Source organism: Lacerta agilis, chromosome 1, assembly GCF_009819535.1.
Source record: "Lacerta agilis isolate rLacAgi1 chromosome 1, rLacAgi1.pri, whole genome shotgun sequence".
NCBI lineage: Eukaryota > Metazoa > Chordata > Lepidosauria > Squamata > Lacertidae > Lacerta > Lacerta agilis.
Genome location: NC_046312.1, coordinates 9,480,441 through 9,502,269, shown reverse-complemented (window position 1 = coordinate 9,502,269; position 21,829 = coordinate 9,480,441). Strand labels below are relative to the sequence as shown.

At 45.6% G+C, this 21,829-nt stretch overlaps 1 protein-coding gene across 1 annotated transcript in view; it reads right to left on the bottom strand.

Moving 5' to 3' along the window:
• The window catches only part of RHOJ (ras homolog family member J), a 56,786-nt gene that overhangs the window by 1,662 nt on the left and 33,295 nt on the right, over positions 1-21,829 (bottom strand). Inside the window, 3 exon segments of the mRNA XM_033174692.1 lie at positions 462-557; positions 3,582-3,746; positions 7,651-7,709. Of these exon segments, the coding sequence (XP_033030583.1) occupies positions 462-557; positions 3,582-3,746; positions 7,651-7,709 (320 nt within the window).

The following is a 21,829-nucleotide window of genomic DNA, read 5'->3' as shown; positions in this document are numbered from 1 at the left end:
TGGGTATTCACAGGTGGACTATACATGGACATGGAGGTTCTATTTGACCTAAAGCCATCAAACATCCTTTCCCCCTCTTCCGCGGACTTCTCATTCTCTCAGAAGAAAAATACGGACAGAGTGGAAGTAAAATCTGCATGTATAGGCACTTATGAAGAACTTGTATTGTAATGATAGTCTTTTCTAGGTTTTTAGATGGCTCTGTTTTATTTGTGTTAGCTGCCTTCAGTCCTGGACTGGGGAAAAGGCAGGATATACATACATACATACATACATACATACATACATACATACATACATACAACAAGCTGGGCTTAGTTTACAAGGAAGGTGCAGGGCCCAAATCAGGTGTAGGTCTAGTTTGCCTGATCAAATCCTGGCTCAATCAGCCAAGTTATGCATGATTTTCATGCCCTTGTACGCGGTGACTTTGCTCTTGGTTTTAATGGGAGCAATAGTACCTCTTTAGCCAGTTTGATGCCGTGTTCATAAGACAGGGGCTTCTCCTTCATGTAGAGCAGTCGAGTCAAGGTTTTTGGATCATCTCGTAGGTCAATCTAGGAGTTTAAAGCAGACATAAAGTTTCAGGCTTGTTCAAAACAGAAAAGAAAAAAGGGCTATCTAAGGTCTCTAACTGTTGGAGATGCAATAGAGATAATGCTTCTCTAAAAAAGTGGGTTTTTTTTTCATTGTCCTATAGTGAAAGATTTTCGGCAGAAGGTAACTGAAACTATCAACAGAACTGTACGGAGCAACCTTACATTTACAGGGCAAAATATCCTCTTGAATTATATTCCCAGCACATGGAACCTTACAAAAGGACAATACGAGTGGACTCTCCGTGCCCTGACCACGGCAAAAAGACTGATATTGATGAATTGGAAAAATAAAAATATGGCTCCTTTCTATGAGTGGATTGAAGGTTTATACAAGCTCACAACATATGAACAACTTGCATATAAACGCAGACTTGCCATGGACAAATTCATTGGAATCCATTCTTAAAAATACTGCAATAGGTTAAGATCTGGTGAAGTACAATAACAAACTTGTAAAGTAACAGTTTTGGGCTCCCCCCCCCTTTGTTTTCCCTTCTGCACGGGTTCTGGTTTTTTCTTTTTTTTCTTTTTTGTTTGTGTCTCACCATGTTTGGTGCACATATAGTGATGCATTTTTGAACTTTCAATAAAGATGTTACTCCTCGCCCCCCCAAAAAAGTTAAAGGCTACTTCCGGCGGCGGACGCCATTGCGGGTGGTCGTGGGCTGCTTCGGCTGCGAGGCGCCCAGTCCATCCCGGGGGTTAGGAGCCCCGCTACCGCAAAGCGGGGCTCCGGTTGGGGTGCGGGAAGAGCGTCCCGCACCCTGGGCTCCCCGGCTGTGCCCGTGGAGCTCCGAACCCTTCCCTCGCCCCCCCTGTAAAGGGGGAGTGGGGGTGAAGGGACGACGGAGCTGGGCTTTAGGGGACATGCCCCAACCGGGATGCAAATGCAGCGACAGAGCCTGTGATGAGCGTCTGAGTTCTACCTTTGATGTATGGATCTAAAGAAACCCAGGGGTCGTGAGTATTTGTTGGACTAGATACTGGATTTTTTCGGACGATCCGGGGGGAAGGAGAAAGGTAGCCTGCCTCCCTCCCTTCGAGTGAAAGAAGCTAACCAATTTGAGTGACTGCCGCTACAGTACTGGTTACAAAGTTTCTAAAACTCGATATATGAGACTGTTGAAACTTTCTTTTGAGAAGTAAATTAGCGGAAAATATCTCCGTTTAAAGCTGCGGTGTTTGCGCTCCGGCTTAGGAAAATGGCGACGAACATAGAAGACAGAAAAGTAATCTGATACCCACTTCCTCCTCCTCTACCACCATGCTGGGTTTCGTCTTTGAACTTGTTATGAACGCTAGGCTAACGGAAGAACAAAGACTCAATGCTTTGAGGCTGGAACTGCTTTATCAAAAAGTGAGAGCCTTGTGTGGGGGTTTGAGAAGAAATCAATTGCCCACAGAGGAGGCTTTTAAAATCTTTGACACATTGGAAGAAAGCCTTGCTAAGGAGCTGAGAGGGTTGTTGGAAGGATGGAAAGAAACGACAAAGCTACTCCGGAAAAAAAATTCGTTTTTTGGGGGTGGCAGCCCCAAGACGATGAGAGGATCTGTTATATCCAGTCCCCGAGGTGTGAGCTCGGGGGCAAGGGACAAAGAATTAAGATATTTACAAGAAGAAAAGGAATGGCATAAAGAAATGGAGCAGCTGGAGGAAGATGAGATGGGTACCCTGAGGCTCGTGGCAAGGAGTGTTCTGAACTATGCCTGGATCTGTGGATATCTGGAGAAAGAAGCCACTTGGAAGATTGGTTCTGGCGTCATCAGGGGAAGGACAATGGACAGAGGGGGTGTGGGGTGAAGTATTAAATAAAATCTAAAATAGTTGGTCATGGTATTATGAAATCGGAGGGTAAACACTGTCAGCAATATTGAATTTTATTTTTTATTTGAATAAGAAAGGAGATATTTGAAGTTCCTATGTTATTAGCAGCAGTTTAAAGGACAGAGAAGATAGTATAGATTTGATGAGTGTAGATTTGATAATGTAGACTTGATAAAAATGATTAATGAAGATCTATGACGATGTGTTGTATGTAAAGTCAAGATGAGTGGACTAAGTCTATAGATCAGGATGACTAAGATTAAGAGGAATGTCTTATTTTACATGTATAATTATGTTTAATTTTCAAAAAAAAAAAGAGAGGTTAAAAAGTAGACTGTGGGTATAAAATCGAAGGTGAAAAGGCAGGGGAAGTCAACTGTCAAGATTAAGCACAAGAATTTTTTTTTTTTATGAGATGTTTAAAAAGAAGAGAAATCCTGGCAATGTTTGTATTTGGTTTTTCAGCTGTTTTTGTTCTGTATGTGTATAAATGTAGGTGTGGTTATGGGTGTATGTGATTATAAGTAAAAAATGGCAATAAATTCTTATAAAAAAAAAAAAGTTAAAGGCTTGTTCACAGCTATACATCCCTCACTGAGCAGTAACCTTCTGCCTAGGTCCTATCTGTCTATCCATCATCACACTATTTGAGCATTTTAATGGTCACAAAGTGAGACTATCGTGTGGCATCTGCAACTGTAGAATCAGAGAGTTGTAGATTTGGAAGGGACCCCCAGGGCCCTCTAGTCCAGCCCCCTTTTCGTCCAACATGGGATTCGAACCCACAACCCTGGAATTAAGAGTACCGACTGAGCTTTCCCAATTGGCCAAGTTAGTGTGAACATGCCGAAGAAGAAGGAGAAGAAGAAGAGTTTGGATTTGATATGCCACTTTATCACTACCCGAAGGAGTCTCAAAGCGGCTAACATTCTCCTTTCCCTTCCTCTCCCACAACAAACACTCTGTGAGGTGAGTGGGGCTGAGAGACTTCAGAGAAGTGTGACTAGCCCAAGGTCACAGAGCAGCTGCACGTGGAGGAGCGGGGACGCGAACCCGGTTCACCGGATTACGAGTCTACCGCTCTTAACCACTACACCACACTGGCTCTCGGTGTTTTGCAGACTCCTCAGCAATTCATGAGCTCCTCTGTCCTTTACCTGTGTTCCTATCAGAACATAAGGCACATGGGGCATGCAGACTTTCAGTTCCGGCACCCATTCCTCCTGGACGTTGTGGTACGAGGCAGGGTTCACCACGGAGAAACAGATCAAAAACACGTCCGTGTTGGGGTAAGAGAGAGGCCTGAGCTGGTTGTAGTCCTCCTGAAAGACAGCAAAAGAATTTAAATGACAGCATTTGCAACAGCAGTGAAATGGTTATTTGGAACAGCAAACTTGGACGACCTTTCTGATTCCTCCCAAATTCTTTGATTCTAAGCATCCACATAACCGTTTCTGCATGTGATAAGGTCAAAAGTTATTGAGTTACCTCGGTGTTTTCTTCCTAGCTTTCAGGGCCAAGACTGAAACATTAGGAAGAAGTTTTTGATGGCAAGAACTGTTTCAAATAAATACTACTTTGGGGCAGTGCTATTTTTCTAGAACTCACCATGAATGCCTCTCTTGTTCTCTTAGAATGGCAATGGTGCCCACTTGAGAGGTACCAGAACTGAGTTCTGCTGAGTTCTGGCTGAAAAAAAGCCCTGCTTTGGGGGAAATGTAAAATTCTCAGGCAGAGAGATTATTTTAAACCATATACCAACCATGGGGTTTGACTGCCAAAAGTCTGATATTCATTCATTGGAGGGATAAAACCATGGCCAAGCTGGAACGTGTCCAGAAGAGGGCAACCAACATGTTCAAAGGCCTGGAAACGATGCCTTATGAGGAACGGCTTAGGGAGCTGGGTATGTTTAGCCTGGAGAAGAGAAGGTTAAGGGGTGATATGATAGCCATGTTCAAATATATAAAAGGATGTCATATAGAAGAGGGAGAAAGGTTGTTTTCTGCTGCTCCAGAGAAGCGGACACGGAGCAATGGATTCAAACTACAAGAAAGAAGATTCCACCTAAACATTAGGAAGAACTTCCTGACAGTGAGAGCTGTTCGACAGTGGAATTTGCTACAAAGGAGTGTGGTGGAGTCTCCTTCTTTGGAGGTCTTTAAGCGGAGGCTTGACAGCCATCTGTCAGGAATGCTTTGATGGTGTTTCCTGCTTGGCAGGGGGTTGGACTGGATGGCCCTTGTGGTCTATGATTCTCTGATTCTATGACCCTCTTTGAGCGATGGATAGAAAATATGACAATGCTTGCAATATACAAATGGATTGCTTTTATCTTGTTAGTAATTTTTCATTAGTTGGAATAACTGTATTACTGTATCTGAAGAAGTGTGCATGCACACGAAAGCTCATACCAAGAACAAACTTAGTTGGTCTCTAAGGTGCTACTGGAAGGAATTTTTTTATTTTTTATTTTGTTTCGATTACGGCAGACCAACACGGCTACCTACCTGCATTAATTATATACCTGTATTACATAAAAAGGTAAAGGGACCCCTGACCATTAGGTCCAGTCGTGTCTGACTCTGGGGTTGCGGTGCTCATCTCGCGTTACTGGCCGAGGCAGCCGGTGTACAGCTTCCGGGTCATGTGGCCAGCATGACAAAGCTGCTTCTGGTGAACCAGAGCACAACACGGAAACGCCATTTACCTTCCCACCAGAGTGGTACCTATTTATCTACTTGCACTTTGACGTGCTTTCGAACTGCTAGGTAGGCAGGAGCTGGGCCCGAGCAACGGGAGCTCACCCCGTCACGGGGATTCAAACCGCCAACCTTCTGATCAGCAAGCCCCAGGCTCTGTGGTTTAACCCACAGCGCCACCTGGGTCCCATCCTGTATTACATATTGTATCACAATTGCAAGTATTTTTCTTTAATTTTTCTTTTCTTTTCTTTTGTTCTTTTCCTTTTCCTTTATTTTCTCATGGAAAAATTTCAATAAAATATTATTATTATTATTATTAACATAGGTTCGATGGCCATCTGTCAGGGATTCTTTGCTGTACACCTTTTGATGTGACAAACTGCAAAACAGATAGCTTAGAGTGACCACGAGATGGCACTAGATTCTCGCAAGAAGTGTTCACAACAAAGCCTCTTGAGTTTCCTAACAATATTTGCTTCAGAGAGGTGAAGCTTGGGGCACCATTAAGAATGTCAGAAAGAGAGCTGGAGACATGGAATGCAACATCAACGCTTGACACTGAGATAATTGGCTGTCATGACACAAGGTTGGATAATTCACTTGGACTCTTGTGCCCAGGGCAAAATCCCAGGGAAGATGGGGAGGTGAGACAGAGGCCCCTGACAGCCCTCCAAGTGTCCCTATTTTCCAGGGACAGCCCCAGATTTACAGAAGCCGTCTCGGTTTCCGAATTGATCCTGGAATACCCCGCTTTTCCTTATTTTCATCGGAGAAATGTTGGAGGGGATGTCTCTACTTTCATCTGAGAAAAGTTGGAAGATAAGGAATAGAATGTCACTATTTTCATTGGAGAAATGTTGGGGGGTTGGTTGGTTATGACCCTGTTTTCATGGTAAACTGCTGGCAGTACTACATAATCATTTCCAGAGGTGTGGCCATGCTTAGGTTTTTTTTTGCAGCAAAACCAAGATAGGCTTGTACTGTGCAATCCTATGCAGCACGCCTGCTGAGAAGTAATTCAGCAAGGCTTATTCTCAGATATGTAAGAGTGAGGGGCAGGGGCTCTAGCTCAGTGTGAGAGCATCTGCTTCGCATGCAGAAGGTCCCAGGTTCAAACCCTGGCATTTGAAAGAAGGGCTGGAAAATGCCCCCCCCCGCCTGAAACTCTAGACAGCTGCTGCCAGTCAGTGTAGACAATATTGAGCCAGAGGGATCAATGTTCTGACTCAGCATTAGGCAGCTTCCTACGTGCGTATAGAGTTTCAGCTTCAACGTGGCATAAGTTACAGGCATCTGATGAAGCAGACTCTAGTCCATGAAACCTCACGCTAGGATTGCCATACACCCGGAATTTCCCAGACATACCTGCAGGGGCGTACCCAGGATCAAAACTAGGGGGGGGGGGAGCCATGGTCATTCTTCTCCCGCATACCTAGCAAAACGTGGGGCTCTAAAAGCCCGCCAGTTTCCAACCTCTTGCCATTGATTCCCAGCCTTTCGCTGCTGAGGAGACTAGTCCTTCTTTCCCTCCCCGATCTCGCCCCCCGCCACCTATGGCGCCAAGGAGAAGCACCGAAGGGAAGCACTGCGGAGCAGCCTCCGCGTCTGGCTCCCAAAGGCCGGTCATTGTGCTCGCCAGTGGGGGTGGCTTGCTCCAGGTTCCAGGGTGAGGCTCTCCGCCCTTCCTGGGAGAAGAGGAAGAGGAGGAGGAGGAGGCGTCGCCTCCCCACTCCGCTCGGATCTGGTTTCTCGGCTCCTGCCCTTTCCCGCAGCGTCGCCCTGGGGCACGCCAAGATGGTCTGAGCCATCGGGAGTTGCCGCGATGGGAGCCTGGGGCCTGGCGGCGATGGTGCTCTGCAGTCTGGCTGCTGCAACCTTCGGTTACTTCTAGAGGGGGCAGCTGCCCCCCACAGCCCCTTGCTGGGTACGCCCATGCATACCTGGAATACTGTAGTCGGCAGCAGTGCGGAAATCGGCAACATGTCTGGGAAAATCTGGGCATATGGCAACCCATGCCAGCAGTGTCATTTTTGCCATCTTCCCTTAAAAATTTTGCTCGACAGCTTTGCCCCCCCCTTCCAAAAAAGCTAAATAACTCTGCCAAAAAAAAAATCCCAACAACTTTTGTGCCCAGATTATCACTTTTTGAAATATGGCAGCTCTACCTTATGCTGTAATAAATTTGTTAGTCTTTCTTTTTCTAATATCATTTTAATTTCTTAAATGAATATTACCTGCACACAATACAAACTCTAAATTAGTTAGAACATCATATAATGCAATATAATCCTGTGGTGCCTTTTATCATCACACGTATGTTTATAACAAATTTGTTAGCCTTCAAAGTGCCACAAGACTTTTTGTACCATGTGTCTGCGTGTATGAAGTGACTCTTGTGCAGTTCACCAAAAGTGAAAAGCTTACATTTTTGCCTGCCTTAAGAAGAACCGCAAAATCTTCTTCATGAGAAGAACAGCGGCATCGAAGATAGACATAATGTGCAGAAATGACAGTAGATTACCTGTCCTGCAGTGTCATAAAGTCCAAGCAAATGCTGTCTGCCTCCGACTGTCACTGTCACTATAAAATAAAGAGAAAACAGAAATACATTACAGAAGCCTGGTTGGATCAGAATAAGGGCCCCTGCAACATTTGGGCTTTTTTTTAAGTTTGGAGCAGAGGTTCTCAAACTTATTTGGCCTACCACCACCTTTTCAGGAAAACAAAACTCAATGCCCCCTGGAAATCCTGCCAGCTCAGTCCAATCCGCTCGAGGGTCGGGGTCGGCGCCATGGTCCCCCTGCCATTGGCGAAATAGGCAGGCAAGCTGAAACCCACTTCCCAGGCCTGCGTTCACCCAAAAGGGTTCACCCAAGCCCAGGAAAACTCACCACCTCCAGCATGACTTCTGGATCCAGGGGAGGCATTGTATGAATGGATGTTTTTAAATCTTCTTTCTTTATGCTTCCACCACCCCCTTACTTTCATTCAATGCCCTCCCCCAATTGCACCCGAGGCTACTACCGCCCCACTGGATCGTTCCAGTGCCCCCCAGGGGGTGGTATCGCCCACTTTGGGAAACACTGGTTTAGAGAAAAGGTTGGAGTGAGAGCTTGACGTAGAGCAGTGGTGGCGAACCTTTTAGAGACCGAGTGCGCAAACTGCAACCCAAAACCCACTTATTTATCTCAAAGTGCCAACACAGCAATTCGACCCGAATACTGAGGTTTTAGATTAGAAAAAAACAAGTCCTACATTAACATCTTTTGCCTTAAAAGAAAAAACACAACAACAGAGCTTTCAATGATGCAAACAACTTTTTATTGAAAGCTAAAAGTTTGCGTTATCCTTGTTTGGGAAATCATGAAAAGGGAATTACTCCCAGACAACACGGCCGTTTTGACAATTTCCCTTCAAGAAACTCTTCTTGGGAGATTTCAGAGCAGAAACTGAATGGCCGTCTGCCCCGGATGCTGCCGTTGAGATCCTTGCATCGCAGGACTTGGAGGACCCTCGGGTTCCCTTCCAACTCCCCACAATCCTATGATTCGATGGCTAGCCCACTTCTCGAGCCCCTCGTGCGGGAGGGAGGCAGCAAAACGCCACCCGGCTTACTGGCAATTCTGCACCGAGGTGCTTTAAGACAGCGGAGTGGAACAGTCACGTTTCTGCTGCAGCCCGCGGGTGGCAAACCGGCCACTCACACATGTGTGGCTCTACTCGGTGTGCGTGCTGCCCCTACAAACTGCTGGGCCGACGGCATGCGTGCCTACAGAGAGTGCCCCCTCTGGCACGCGTGCCATAGGTTCGCCACCACTGACGTAGAGTAACATTAGACCTATCCCTGCCCATTAGACAGGACCCTAAATTTTGACACTGGAAGAGACAAGAGAGGGAGACAGGATAAGAAGGGAAGATGGTGGATGGATGAAAGGAAGGAAGAATGGCTGCACGGATTTAGGCTTAAATTTGGTTGGGGTCCTCGCATGGCAATGGACTCGTGTGATGTTTTGAAGGTGGAATAAAAGGACCCACCAAACAAAATTAGACATCTGTTGCACTTAGCTCATCTTTTGTTATTCTAACTCTAGTGCGGAGACGAACTTCGCAGGCTGGTGCTTTTGGGGCAGCAAGAGATCTAAGGAAGCTAAGCAGGGCCAGGAAAGAGACCCCCGGCTGTTGGGTAATCTCTAAGACCCCAGATCTAGTTAGTGACTCTTCCCTACTGAGGGTGTGTTTGGGTTATGTCTGGATTTGGTACACCCTGCATCCATTCCCCCCCTTCCTCTTCTTTCTTTCTAGCGGAAGATGGTTTGCAATGTCTTGGTCCTTCCGTCTGAAGAACCCACCATCTCGGTGAGAACGATGGGAGTTCGTTTCGGACGAAGCATGGCTATTCTTTTATGTGTTTACGTCTTCCGACACTCATCTATTGAAAATCTTGTTTAGTTTGTGTTATGCCCTTCCTCCCAGGAGTCCGGGGAAGTATAAACAGTCTTCTGAGCAGCCTCCCATTCAGGTTCTGGCCAGGATAAAGCCTACTCTCATCTAGAGATAAATAATTGCTCTTATATGATTCATCTGGCCAAATCAACACTCCTCCCCAAAGGCGCTCCAAGTAGTCAAGAGGGTGGGTTGAGAGGAAAGCAAAGATGATTATTTCCTCTATGAGGAAAGGTTGCTGCGTTTGGGACGTTTCAGTTTAGAGAAAAGGTGAGTTAGAAGCAACCTCGGTAGTAGTGGCAGACGCCTGACATTCACCCCATTTTTTGGGTGCTGGTGCCGAGTCTGCGCATTATGTGGCAGTGAGAGACTTCATGAGTTCCAGGTGCTTACCGAGAGTTTGGTTTCTTTGGAATGAAGGTCAGTGGAGACGGTGGATATATGGATTTATTTCCACATATATACAACCTGAGACTAAGATGGAGGGGCTCACAGCAAGGAAGTATTTGAGGGGGCCGGGCCCCCACAAAGTCGATGGGCATTCCCATTCAAATGGTGTGCGCATGCACTGCGTCATGTGATCAGTTATGTGAGGTGGTGATTACCTGGGCACCCACAATATTTTATTCAAGTTGGTGCCTGTCAGGATGCTGTCAGCAGCTCCTGGCTGGTTACCCAGGAAAGTATAAAGACAAGGGAAAGTTTCTTACCGTCCTTTTTTATTTCAATCTTTACAGAGAGAGGCTATAGAACCCAGCCTCTTGGATAATGGCATTGTCTCAAGTGAATCTCCACCCCCCTTCTCTCCCACTTCCTCATTCATCAATCTCATCATCTCTCCTACAGGTGCTGAAAAGTGCCCTCTGTCTTTGAGCTCTTTGCTCTCCTACTTTCAAGGCTTGCTGGGTTCTGGGAGGTGGGATCTGGAATGCTTTCTAAAGACACTGTGTCCATCAGCTGTCACTCCCCTGGTGCTTCTTATTCCTCATCCTCCTCTCCCATTATTCCCCAACTTTCCCCCTCATCTGCCTCTGAGCTGTGACTTCCCTCAAACCCCTGTTGTAAATCTAAACTGTTTTCCTCCTCCTCCTCCCTGGAAGGGTCAAGCTGGGACGGCAGACTCCACCATTCCTCTTCTGCCCAGTCCTACAACATCCCTGGCACAAAGCAAGCATGCCTCTGTCTCTGCAGCTACCAGCCTGCTTCCAGCTTAGCTCTCACACAACAACCCCCCTATCTTGCTATTTTCCTTCTGCCCACCCAACGTCTTTGGTTATGCTAATCCTGGTGCTTAACTAGGTAAAGGTAAAGGGACCCCTGACCATTAAGTCCAGTCGCGGATGACTCTGGGGTTGCGGTGCTCATCTTGCTCTATAGGCAGAGGGAGCCGGCGTTTGTCTGCAGACAGCTTCCAGGTCATGTGGCCAGCATGACTAAGCCGCTTCTGGCGAACGAGAACAGCGCATGGAAACGCCGTTTACCGGTACCGTCCTGCTGCAGCAGTACCTATTTATCTACTTGCACTGTGTGCTTTCGAACTGCTAGGTTGGCAGGAGCAGGGACCGAGCAACGGGAGGTCACCCCGTCACGGGGATTTGAACCGCCGACCTTCTGATCGGCAAGCCCTAGGCACTGTGGTTTAACCCGCAGTGCCACCTGCGTCCCTTGGCGCTTAACTAGCCAGCCACAATCGTTGCCTAGACAAAAGGAGTGGTTGGGCAAGCTAGCTCTCCTATCTTCTAACCTGCCCTCCCCCCACCAATACAGGAACCCAAGAATCAGACAGGGCTCAAAGCATCATAAAGTCTGCATGCCCATCATAAAGTCAGGGGTTTTGCTGGCGAACGAATAAAACGCACCGAGAACTTTAAACCGTTGCACCATAACGAGGTCCGAATTCTGCGCCGCATCCATCTCACTTTAAAGCTGCGTCAATAACAGCCGGAGGAAGGCAGGCAGATTGACAGCTCAGCAGGTTTCCTGTCTAATGAAGCTATCTGGAAGTTTGCCTGACGTCGGTAGAGAACTAGTCCGCTCTCCTTCCATACAAAAATAATAACCGTGATGGATTAGGCTTCATCTCTCTGTTCATCTACCTGTAGCATGAGCTACCATGTGCCGATTTCTTTTTTGTCTGACTAATCTCATTTATCATTTAACACCGCTCCTCCCCTCCCAGGTGTTATTTATTATTAAAAGTCCATTTCACTTGTTTCCTGAGGGCCCCCACTGCAGAACGATATGGTATTGCTGGATCCCACCCATGCAGCTTTGGAGGCTCTTGGTGAGACGCCGAAGCGTCTGGCAAGGCAACGTAACAGAGCAGCTGGGAGGAGGGATTGATCATTTTCATATCTGCCACTACCTCTGGCCTGTCAGTAAATCCAGTTGCTATCGACGGCTCCGCGGCTATTTATTAAGTCAAGGGCCCAATGCAAGAAGGTCCCGATAAAGATGCACAAAAGTCCCCAGTAGACAGTTAATGAACAGCCTTTTCCCTCGGGGGATGATTCTTCCAAACTCTTATCTGCCGGAGGTTGACAAGCTGGTAATAGGAATTCAATGTACAACAAATCTGTCCTTTAAGCAGCGAGGGGAGGCCAAGTCAGGAAGATAAATAGAACAAGAGCGCTCTGACAACCTCTCTTGTACAAGGTGGGAGCCGAATATGGCCTGGTGAAAACACGGAGGACGGCGCTGATTGGCAGGGTTAGATTTATATTCACATATCTTTGTAGAACGCCGCCTGAGCTGCATTTTGAAGAGCCGCTTCATCACTCCGGCAAGCTGTTGCTTACATGGGCCTCTCTGAAGTGGGAAGCGTTTATTATTCCAATCCCTCGATTTCTGCAGCATGTGCCTTGGCTTCCGCAACCCCTGACAGCCCCGGAAAGGAGAGCGGTTCCTTTCTGCTTGTGCGTGAGCATTGAAGAGTGTCACGAGTGTTTGCAGACCTCTCCCTGCTTCCAAATCAACCCTGGCAGGAAGGGAACGAGGAATGAAAATTCCCAGTTGAAACCAAAATCCCCCTTTCCAGACTGCGTCAGAACATGTGCTTTGCGTGCAGAAGGTCATAGGTTCAGTTCCTGGCAGCTCCCGTTAAAAAGATCTGAGTCAGGAGTGCTGGGAAAGTACCCAAAGAGGACCCAGAACTTGGAAAGCTCATGTTTTAAAAAAAGGAAGGAAAAAAGGGATCTATTTATTTATTTCATAAAATTGATTGATTGATTGTGAACAAAAAAAATCATAGAATCGATAGGAAGTCTAAATGTTTGTTTGTTTGTTTTGGTATTCGGTTGAGTAGAGGTGGTCTTTTTTTTGTTTTTCGGTTTTGTTTTGTTTTGTGGTTTTATTTTATCTTTGGTTTTTCTGAGAAGTTGCTGAAACATAAAACATATGTATATAAATTGTACTTTTATACCTGTTTTAAAATTGTTAATTGGTATTTTATGTTTGCTGTTTGTTGTTTGCTGTTAAGTTTGCAATTAATAATAATAATAATAATAATAATAATATCATAGAATCATAGCATTGGAAGGGACCCTGAGAACAGGGACATTCTATTCTGTATCAGGAAGCTTCTCCTGCATTTGATCTCTCTGCACAAATAGACATCATATGCACATCTACACTTTGAGCCAATTGCAACCTCTCAGCTGAACCTACCTCACAGGGTTGTTGTAAATGAAAAATGCAAGGGAAGGAACAGTGTACAACACCTTCCATAGACAAATGGAATGAAACAATATTTTAGCTGTAAGCTGCCTTGTGTCCCTGCCAGGGAAAAATATGAGTAATAATAATAATAATAATAATAATAATAATAATAATAATAATCAGTGCTTTTTTTCTTTAAAAAATGTTTAGGGCTGCTCTTATTTCGACTCAAGAAAACCACCATTTTATAGTTCAAATCGGGAAAAATAAATACAGTAAATGGACAAAAGTACAAAGATTCACAAAATCTTTAGTGGTATGCATACCCCTGTGTCCCCCCAGAAAAATAATAATAATAATAATAATAATAATAATAATAATAATAATAATAATAATATTAATATAATGGAAACTTTGAGAATAATCAGGAACATACCAGAGAGTAAATCCTAATGAACTCAGTGTGACTCAGTAAAAATGCTTTGGATTGCCGTGTAAGCTGCAAAGTCTTTACCCAGTTACCTGTGAGTAAGCTCCATGGAATACAGTGGGACTTGCTTTTGAGTAGACAGTGTAAGGCTTCATTGGAATAAACACTCCATGTGTTTCTTAAGAAATGGCTGGCTGTTGAAGCATTGCAATTAAAGAATTAAAAGTGGATTGGTGACCTTTCCCCTTCAAAATCATAGGAAGGGTCTGCCAGCTACACCGTTTCCTTCATTTGCTGCTATAATTTTAATTTTCAGTATGAACAGGACTCCGGTTTTGCACCTACACACCCACGCAGCACTTTTAATTGCTCTCTGAGATGTGGAGGGGAGGAAAAAGGGAAACCGGGATATTCCGGGATCAAATCAGAAACTGGGGTGGCTTCTGTGATTCTGGGACTGTCCCTGGAAAACAGGGACACTTGGAGGGTATGCTGCAAACACAGCTAATCCAACCCTCTAACCCCACAATGGGTGGGTGGCAGCAACAGGGTAAGCCGAATACATGATGACAGAGGCAGGACCACTGAGGTCAGACTGCTGGCACAGGTCTGCGGCCACACAGCCCTCAGGAGGGCAAACACAGCTGCCACAGTGATACCCTCCTATAGGTCTTTCCTGTTTTCTTTATAACCTTTCACTGCTGCTGAATTTTACTGAGCCACTCGCCGATTGAAATAATTCTCCCTGCCAAAACCCGAAAGTTTTATGCTACGTTTCTGATGCGTTTAGTTATTCCTTCATACTTCCCATATTGCGTTCATTTATTTTTCTTAGCCCTGCAAGCCGCCCCGGGGTTGGGGGTTGGGGGTGGGGATATGCCCCGAAACCGAGCAATAAAAATAAATTGGTGTCTGAGGCCTAATGTCCTTGCCATCTGGCAATGAAGTCATTGTCTTGGAGCGAGGACTCCAGGCCTCTCTTAAAAGGTCCTAGTGCAGCAGTCGAGACCATGTTGGTGTCCCTAGTACCTTTCCCCAAACGAACCAGTTTTCTTTCCTTCCCCAAATTCGTCGCAAATCACAGCGTGGGCCGTTTGCCCATCTCTAATTTCAGCTCCCTCGAACAGGAGAGTGAAATGGCAATGGCTACAATGAGCAACTTAATTTCTTGGCTTGCTTTGTAAGTAGGATTGCCAAACTATTCCTTACTTTTAAGAAGCATCAATCATGCTAAAGCTTTCTCCGTTATTCCGGAGCAGGAGAGCTCCAGACATCTCTCCAGGGTGTCCTTGACTTTTGAAAGCTTCTTTCGCACCGGACACTTTCATACTTTGCCTTCACATAAAGGAGGCTGGACTAGCATTTGGAGACGGAGAGGCTGTGTAGAACAGCTTACCCTGAGCCTGGTGCCCCACAATATGTTGCGCTACAGTTCCCAACAGTCCCAGCCAGCATGGTCAATGGTCAGGGGTGGTAGGGGAAGCTTCCTGATGTCCCTGTTTTCATCGGAGAAATGTTGGAGAGTATGCACATAGGGATTTAGAACATGGCATGATCAGGGTTCTGAATTGAGTGGGCCCCTTCAGTGTAGACCCAGCTCAAACCTCTCCGAATTTCTTTCCCCTTGTACCTGGGCACTGAAAAGGTACCTGATAATATCGCTAATGCAGAGTCACCAATAGATTAAATTGAGAAATGAATACAGTGGTGCCCCGCTAGACGAATGCCTCGCTAGACGAAAAACTCGCTAGACGAACGGCATTCGTCTAGCAGAAGCTGCCCCGCAAGACGAAAAAGTCAATGGGGCTGCTTCGCAAGACGAAAAATTTTCGTCTTTTTTCCCGTTTAGCGGAGCGCAGCTGTCATTGACGCTTCGCTAGACGAAAAAACCGCTAGACGAAAAAATTCGCAGAACGAATTATTTTCATCTAGCGGGGCACCACTGTACACAGAAAGGTAAGGTGATGCGAGACTTCGGGGAATCGACTTCCTCCCCTGTGGTAGTAAATAAGAAAATCAAACGAAAGGAACGTCTTACCAGTTAGATTCTTTAATAATCACAGTGAGAGACAAAAGAACATGTCTCCCAAGGAAATGACGGTGCTCCCAGCAAAGGCTTACACCCCCTCCGTCCCCATTAATCTACGTCACTCCTTGTTGTTCAGTCGTTCAGTCGTGTCCGACTCTTCATGACCCCATGGACCAGAGCACGCCAGGCACGCCTATCTTTCACTGCCTCCCGCAGTTTGGCCAAACTCATGCTAGTCGCTTCGAGAACACTGTCCAACCATCTCATCATCTGTCGTCCCCTTCTCCTTGTGCCCTCCATCTTTCCCAACATCAGGGTCTTCGTCTTGTAATCTGAGCTTGCACCCTCTACGCTTTCTGTTCTGAGACTTTGTGAGCTCTTCTCGACTTTGGGGAGGGCGGAAGGAGTGTGGTGGAGTCTCTTTCTTTGGAGGTCTTTAAGCAGAGGCTTGACAGCCATCTGTCAGGAATGCTTTGATGGTGTTTCCTGCTTGGCAGGGGGTTGGACTGGATGGCCCTTGTGGTCTCTTCCAACTCTATGATTCTATGTGGAGGAATGCTGTCCAACGACTGTGAATCTGTTAACCCTCTCTCTTCCAGTGTTTCTTCTCCTAGCTGCTCCCCATCCAGTATTTCCCAGCTTCTGCCTTCTGAACTATGCCCCTCTGCAAACCGCTCTTCTAAATCTATACTGTTGTCCTGTTTCAGGGAAGATTCAGGAGCAGGGGGAGGCTCCCACCATTCCTCTTCAGTGCAGCCCTCCTCAGCACAGTCCCTGACAGGTGAGGAGAGTTGTGGCTTTGTGTTAGAGCAGGCATGTCCAACAGGTAGATCATAGATCATGATCCATTGGTAGATCACTGGACGTCTGTGGTAGATCACTGGTAGATCACTGGCTCCCCCCCCCAAGAAGCTCAACAGCTTTGGCTTCCTGATTGCAGTCTCTTGGGGGTTGGCCTCCCCTGTGCTAGAGCATCTGCTTTGCAGAAAGAAAATCACAGGTTTAATTGCCGGCACTTTTGCTTTGTATTGGGCTGGGAAAAGCTCCTGCCTAAAACCCTGCAGAAATGCTGCCAGTCAGTGTGGACCGTACTGAGCTAGATGGACCAGTGATCTGATTTGTAGGGATGGGAAGATATGTCAGTTTTGATTTCTAATTTTTCCGATCTTCAGTTCAGTTCTCCGCACTAATTCACAGGTGTTTTTTTTTAAGTCCTCATGAAAATTCATCAACATTTCTGTGTGAATTTCTCTTAACATACACATTTGAATATGCAGTTTTGCCTAATATAGTGAATTTTTAATCATACTTTCATCAAACACTTTAGTTGATGCATATTTTTTTGCATACATTACATGGCTGGAGCAATGCAAAATTCAGAGAAGTGTGAATTTTGAAAGATAGCTGCGTTTTCGTTCTCATTTTGCTTTGGAAAGGGCAAATTACATATTTTGCCTTTAAATGTGAGCTGAATCAATTCCCCACCCCACTAAAAGGCAGGTTTCTACCTGTCTATGCAGACTATCTACCAATCAGATCTTGTTTTAACTTTAACATTATTAACACCTTACGCTGCTTTTCATCATTTTAGTATATAATTTCTACATGGTTTTTAATTGTATCTTCAATATTGAATGTAATGCATTATATTATGTTTCATGTATTCTGTTTTCTTCCTACCTTCTCTACTGGACATTAACCAAAATAAATATACTACTACCAATTAGAGCTTCATGCAGATTAATCATTAACTTTTAAAAGAATAAACCTGTATTTCAAATTAACTTCGATGAATGTCACCTAAATATTACCCCAAATCATAATAAATATCAATACAGTCAAACCAATTAGAGCAAAAAATAAACAAGTTGCGCCCTTGCTGCTCAGCCCTGCCGATTAAAAATCGCTGCTGCTCATTAACCTGGTGTCTGTCAATTAGGCTGGTTAAAGTTTGCAGCCATTGCACAATGTGAAAGATGGGAAGACAGCGTTTTTAATTATGCCTCCTCCGAAACCGAGGGCCAGTTCGGATGAGGTTCCATGACCCCTGTTAAGCTCCTCATTTCACAGTTCAGATTTGTCCGCATCATCGTTAGCGCTCCTTGCCACCCATGTCTCCATTAGACGTGAGGATTCAAAATGGCCTTGACAGAGCACAGAGCTTGGGTCGGGATCAGGGAAGAGAGTTTCGACAATGACAAATGCAATGCGCAGCATGTATGGAAGGGAAATGTGCAATGAGAGAGGCGGGGAACACAACAAGACACAGCATCTTGGATAGATTGGGTGGATGAAGCATCAGATAAAAAGGCTTTTTAGTTTGGAGAAAAGGTGTGCAATGGGGACACATCATAGAGATATATAGAATTATGCATGGCCTAGAGCAGGCATGTCCAGCCACAAGTAGCCTGAGATGTGTGGTGTAGTGGTTAAGAGCGGTAGACTCGTAATCTGGTGAACCGGGTTCGCGACTCCGCTCCTCCACATGCAGCTGCTGGGTGACCTTGGGCTAGGCACACTTCTTTGAAGTCTCTCAGCCCCACTCACCTCACAGAGTGTTTGTTGTGGGGGAGGAAGGGAAAGGAGAATGTTAGCCGCTTTGAGACTCCTTCGGGTAGTGAAAAGCGGGATATCAAATCCAAACTCCTCCTCCTCCTCCTCCTCCTCCTCCTCCTCCTCCTCCTCCTCCTCTTCTTCTTCTTCTACCATCCAATAACTAGCAGTGATCTACCACACTCTTCCATTGTCATTCTTCAACTTGAACATATTATATTTGGCTATGGTTTTCCCAGTAGTGATGTGTGGAAGTAAGAGCTGGACCATCAAGAAGGCTGATCGCTGAAGAATTGATGCTTTTGAATTATGGTGCTGGAGGAGACTCTTGAGAGTCCCATGGACTGCAAGAAGATCAAACCTATCCATTCTGAAGGAAATCAGCCCTGAGTACTCACTGGAAGGACAGATCCTGAAGTTGAGGCTCCAATACTTTGGGCACCTCATGAGAAGAGAAGACTCCCTGGAAAAGATTTTGAGGGCACAAGGAGAAGGGGATGAGATGGTTGGACAGTGTTCTCGAAGCTACCAACATGAGTTTGACCAAACTGCGGGAAGCAGTGGAAGACAGGAGTGCCTGGCGTGCTCTGGTCCATGGGGTCACGAAGAGGCGGACACGACTCAACGACTAAACAACAGCAATGATAAAAATAATAACAAATGATAGTCGCTTCCATAAAACACGAAAAGTTCATCATAAATCAATATATTTTTTAAAATACATACTTTGTATACTTGTAATAATGTAAGAAAATAACATGATGAACTCATGCCATAATAAATGTGTTAAGTCTTTCAACTACCCCAGGACTCTTGCTGTTTTTCAGATGAGTCGGGGCACATGTCAACCACAGCAGTCCCCCCCACCCGTAGTTCGAAACAGAAATTGGGTAAACTGAACTGCAGAGTTCCTTAACCCTTCCTTAACGTTAAAAACCATGAGTGTAGATACACCCCAAAGCCTTATGAGGAATGGTTGAGGGAGTTGCAGAGCACACCTTACTGAAGAACTCCGAATGAGGAAGGGCGAATCTTCTGGTAGTGGTAACATGAGTGCCCACCACCCAAATACATCCCCTGAGTGCATGAGCTGGAAGCAAAAGAGGGGTATGCAAAGCAACGGTGCCTCTGTTTTTGTTAACAGACCACTTGGAAGGATCTGAGCCTCAGTGGACCCCCTCCTTTCCCCATTTTCCAGCCAGGCTTTTATACGGCAGAAATACTGGGATGGGAAATAGTGAATGAAATCAATAGCAGTAAAGTATTTCCTGTAAATATACCCTCATGCTCAGGTTAAAAGAAAGGGTTGGCCTTTGGTTTTTAATATCCGGTCATTGTGAGCTTTGGGGATTTAAATCAATGGCTGGAGATAGTTTTTCCTGCCTGATGTTACAAACGCATCTTTGCTCGTTCTCTGTTCCATGTTGAAAATGTGGGCCAACTAAAGGGCCTCCCTTCTCAACGTACACGATGAATATTTGTTTTGTACTTGATACTCTGTTGTTTGAAATAAGAATTGTGGCAAATGCATTATCATCATCATCTGCTCTGCATGGAGAATTGGGAAATTATGGACAATTGCATGATCACAGAAGAAAGCAGGAAATTTAATACAATTATGAACTGGTTGCAGCACATATCCTTTTCATAGCATGATCAGAATAGATATAACGACGATGAAGAAGAAAATGAAGATGATTAATTATTACTTCTACTGCCCATCTGGCTGGGTGGCCCCAGCTACTCTAAGCAGCCCTGCCATCATAGCTGTCAACTTTCCCGTTTTCTTGCGAGGAATCCAATTCGGAATAAGGGAATTTCCCTTTACAAAAGGGAAAAGTTGACAGCTATGCCTGCCATGTGGATAGGAACCAGGGGGAGGGGGATTTTCAGGGGTTCTACTCTGAGCAAAACTTAACCGAACACCATCCCATATATTCTTTAAATGTGAATTGGATCAAATTCCCCCTCCATCTTTCACTGCAGATGGTGACAGCAGTCACGAAATTAAAAGACTCCTGCTTCTTGGGAGGAAAGCAATGACAAACCTAGACAGCATCTTAAAAAGCAGAGACATCACCTTGGCGACAAAGGTCCGTATAGTTAAAGCTATGGTTTTCCCAGTAGTGATCTATGGAAGTGAGAGCTGGAACATAAAGAAGACTGATCGCCAAAGAATTGATGCTTTTGAATTATGGTGCTGGAGGAGACTCTTGAGAGTCCCATGGACTGCAAGAAGATCAAACCTATCCATCCTTAAAGAAATTAGCGCCGAGTGCTCCCTGAAAGGACAGATCCTGAAGTTGAGGCTCCAGTACTTTGGCCACCTCGTGTGAAGAGAAGACTTCATGGAAAAGACCCTGATGTTGGGAAAGATGGAGGGCACAAGGAGAAGGGGACAACAGAGGATGAGATGGTTGGACAGTGTTCTTGAAGCTACCAACATGAGTCTGACCAAATTGTGGGAGGCAGTGGAAGACAGGAGTGCCTGGCATGCTCTGGTCCATGGGGTCATGAAGAGTCGGACACGACTAAACGACTGAACAACAACATCTTTATGCCCAGGTAAGTGGGGTTGACGTACCTGTCAACAGCCCATTTGGTGGCTCCTTGCTCTCTCCCAATTTTGAGCTGAGATCTTGCCCTGAAAACACGCTCTTTCTGGGTCCACGCTCTTGCACGGGTCACGTGACTCGTGGTCGTGCATTCGCACTGTATTTCCCCATCTCTGCAAGCTCAGTGCAGCAGGCGTTTGGAAATCCCTGTTTCTGCAGCTCTGTGCTACAGCTCTGGGGCTGTGGGCTTGACAGGCCTTGAATAGATGGACAGGCAGATAATCTGTCTAGCTTTTCATGTTCAGATCTGTATGGGGTGATCTGCCTGCCTGCCTTCCTGCTGCTGGCAAAGGTCCAAGTGGCTTTGTTAGCAGGGAAACCTGCTGAGCCTTAAGTCTGCCCACCTGTCTCCAGCCCTATTGATAGAGCTTTAAAGTGAGATGGATCAGTCCCCGTCAAGAAGCAGTATCTGGGGCTGCAGGTACTCCGACCGCATATTCTTGGTGAAGAAGAGCAAAACAAATAAAACAAAATTAGAATGCATCAGCACAGCTTCAACTAGCCATTAGGGCCTGGGCGGAGAAGTGGTTCTGCAGAGTTAAGAACAATAGCATAGCCTACTGGATCATAGAATCGTAGAGTTGGAAGGGAACCCGAGGGTCATCTAGTCCAGCCCCCTGCAGTGCAGGAATTTCAAGTAAAGCATCCATGACAGATGGCTGTCCAACTTCTGCATAAAAACCTACAATGAAGGAGAGGCCAACACTTCTCGTGGGAGTCTGTTCCACTGCTGAACAGCTCTTACTGTCAGAAAGTTCTTCCTAATGTTTAGTCGAAATCTCCTTTCTTGTAACTTGAGACCATTGGTTCAGGTCCTGCCCTCCAGACCAAGAGAAAACAAGCTTGTTCCCTCTTCCATGTGACACCCCTTGAGATCTTTGAAGATGGCTATCATATCTTCTCCTCTCAGTCTCTTCTTTTCCAGGCTAAACATACCCAGCTCCTTCAAGCGCTCCTCATAAGGCTTGGTTTC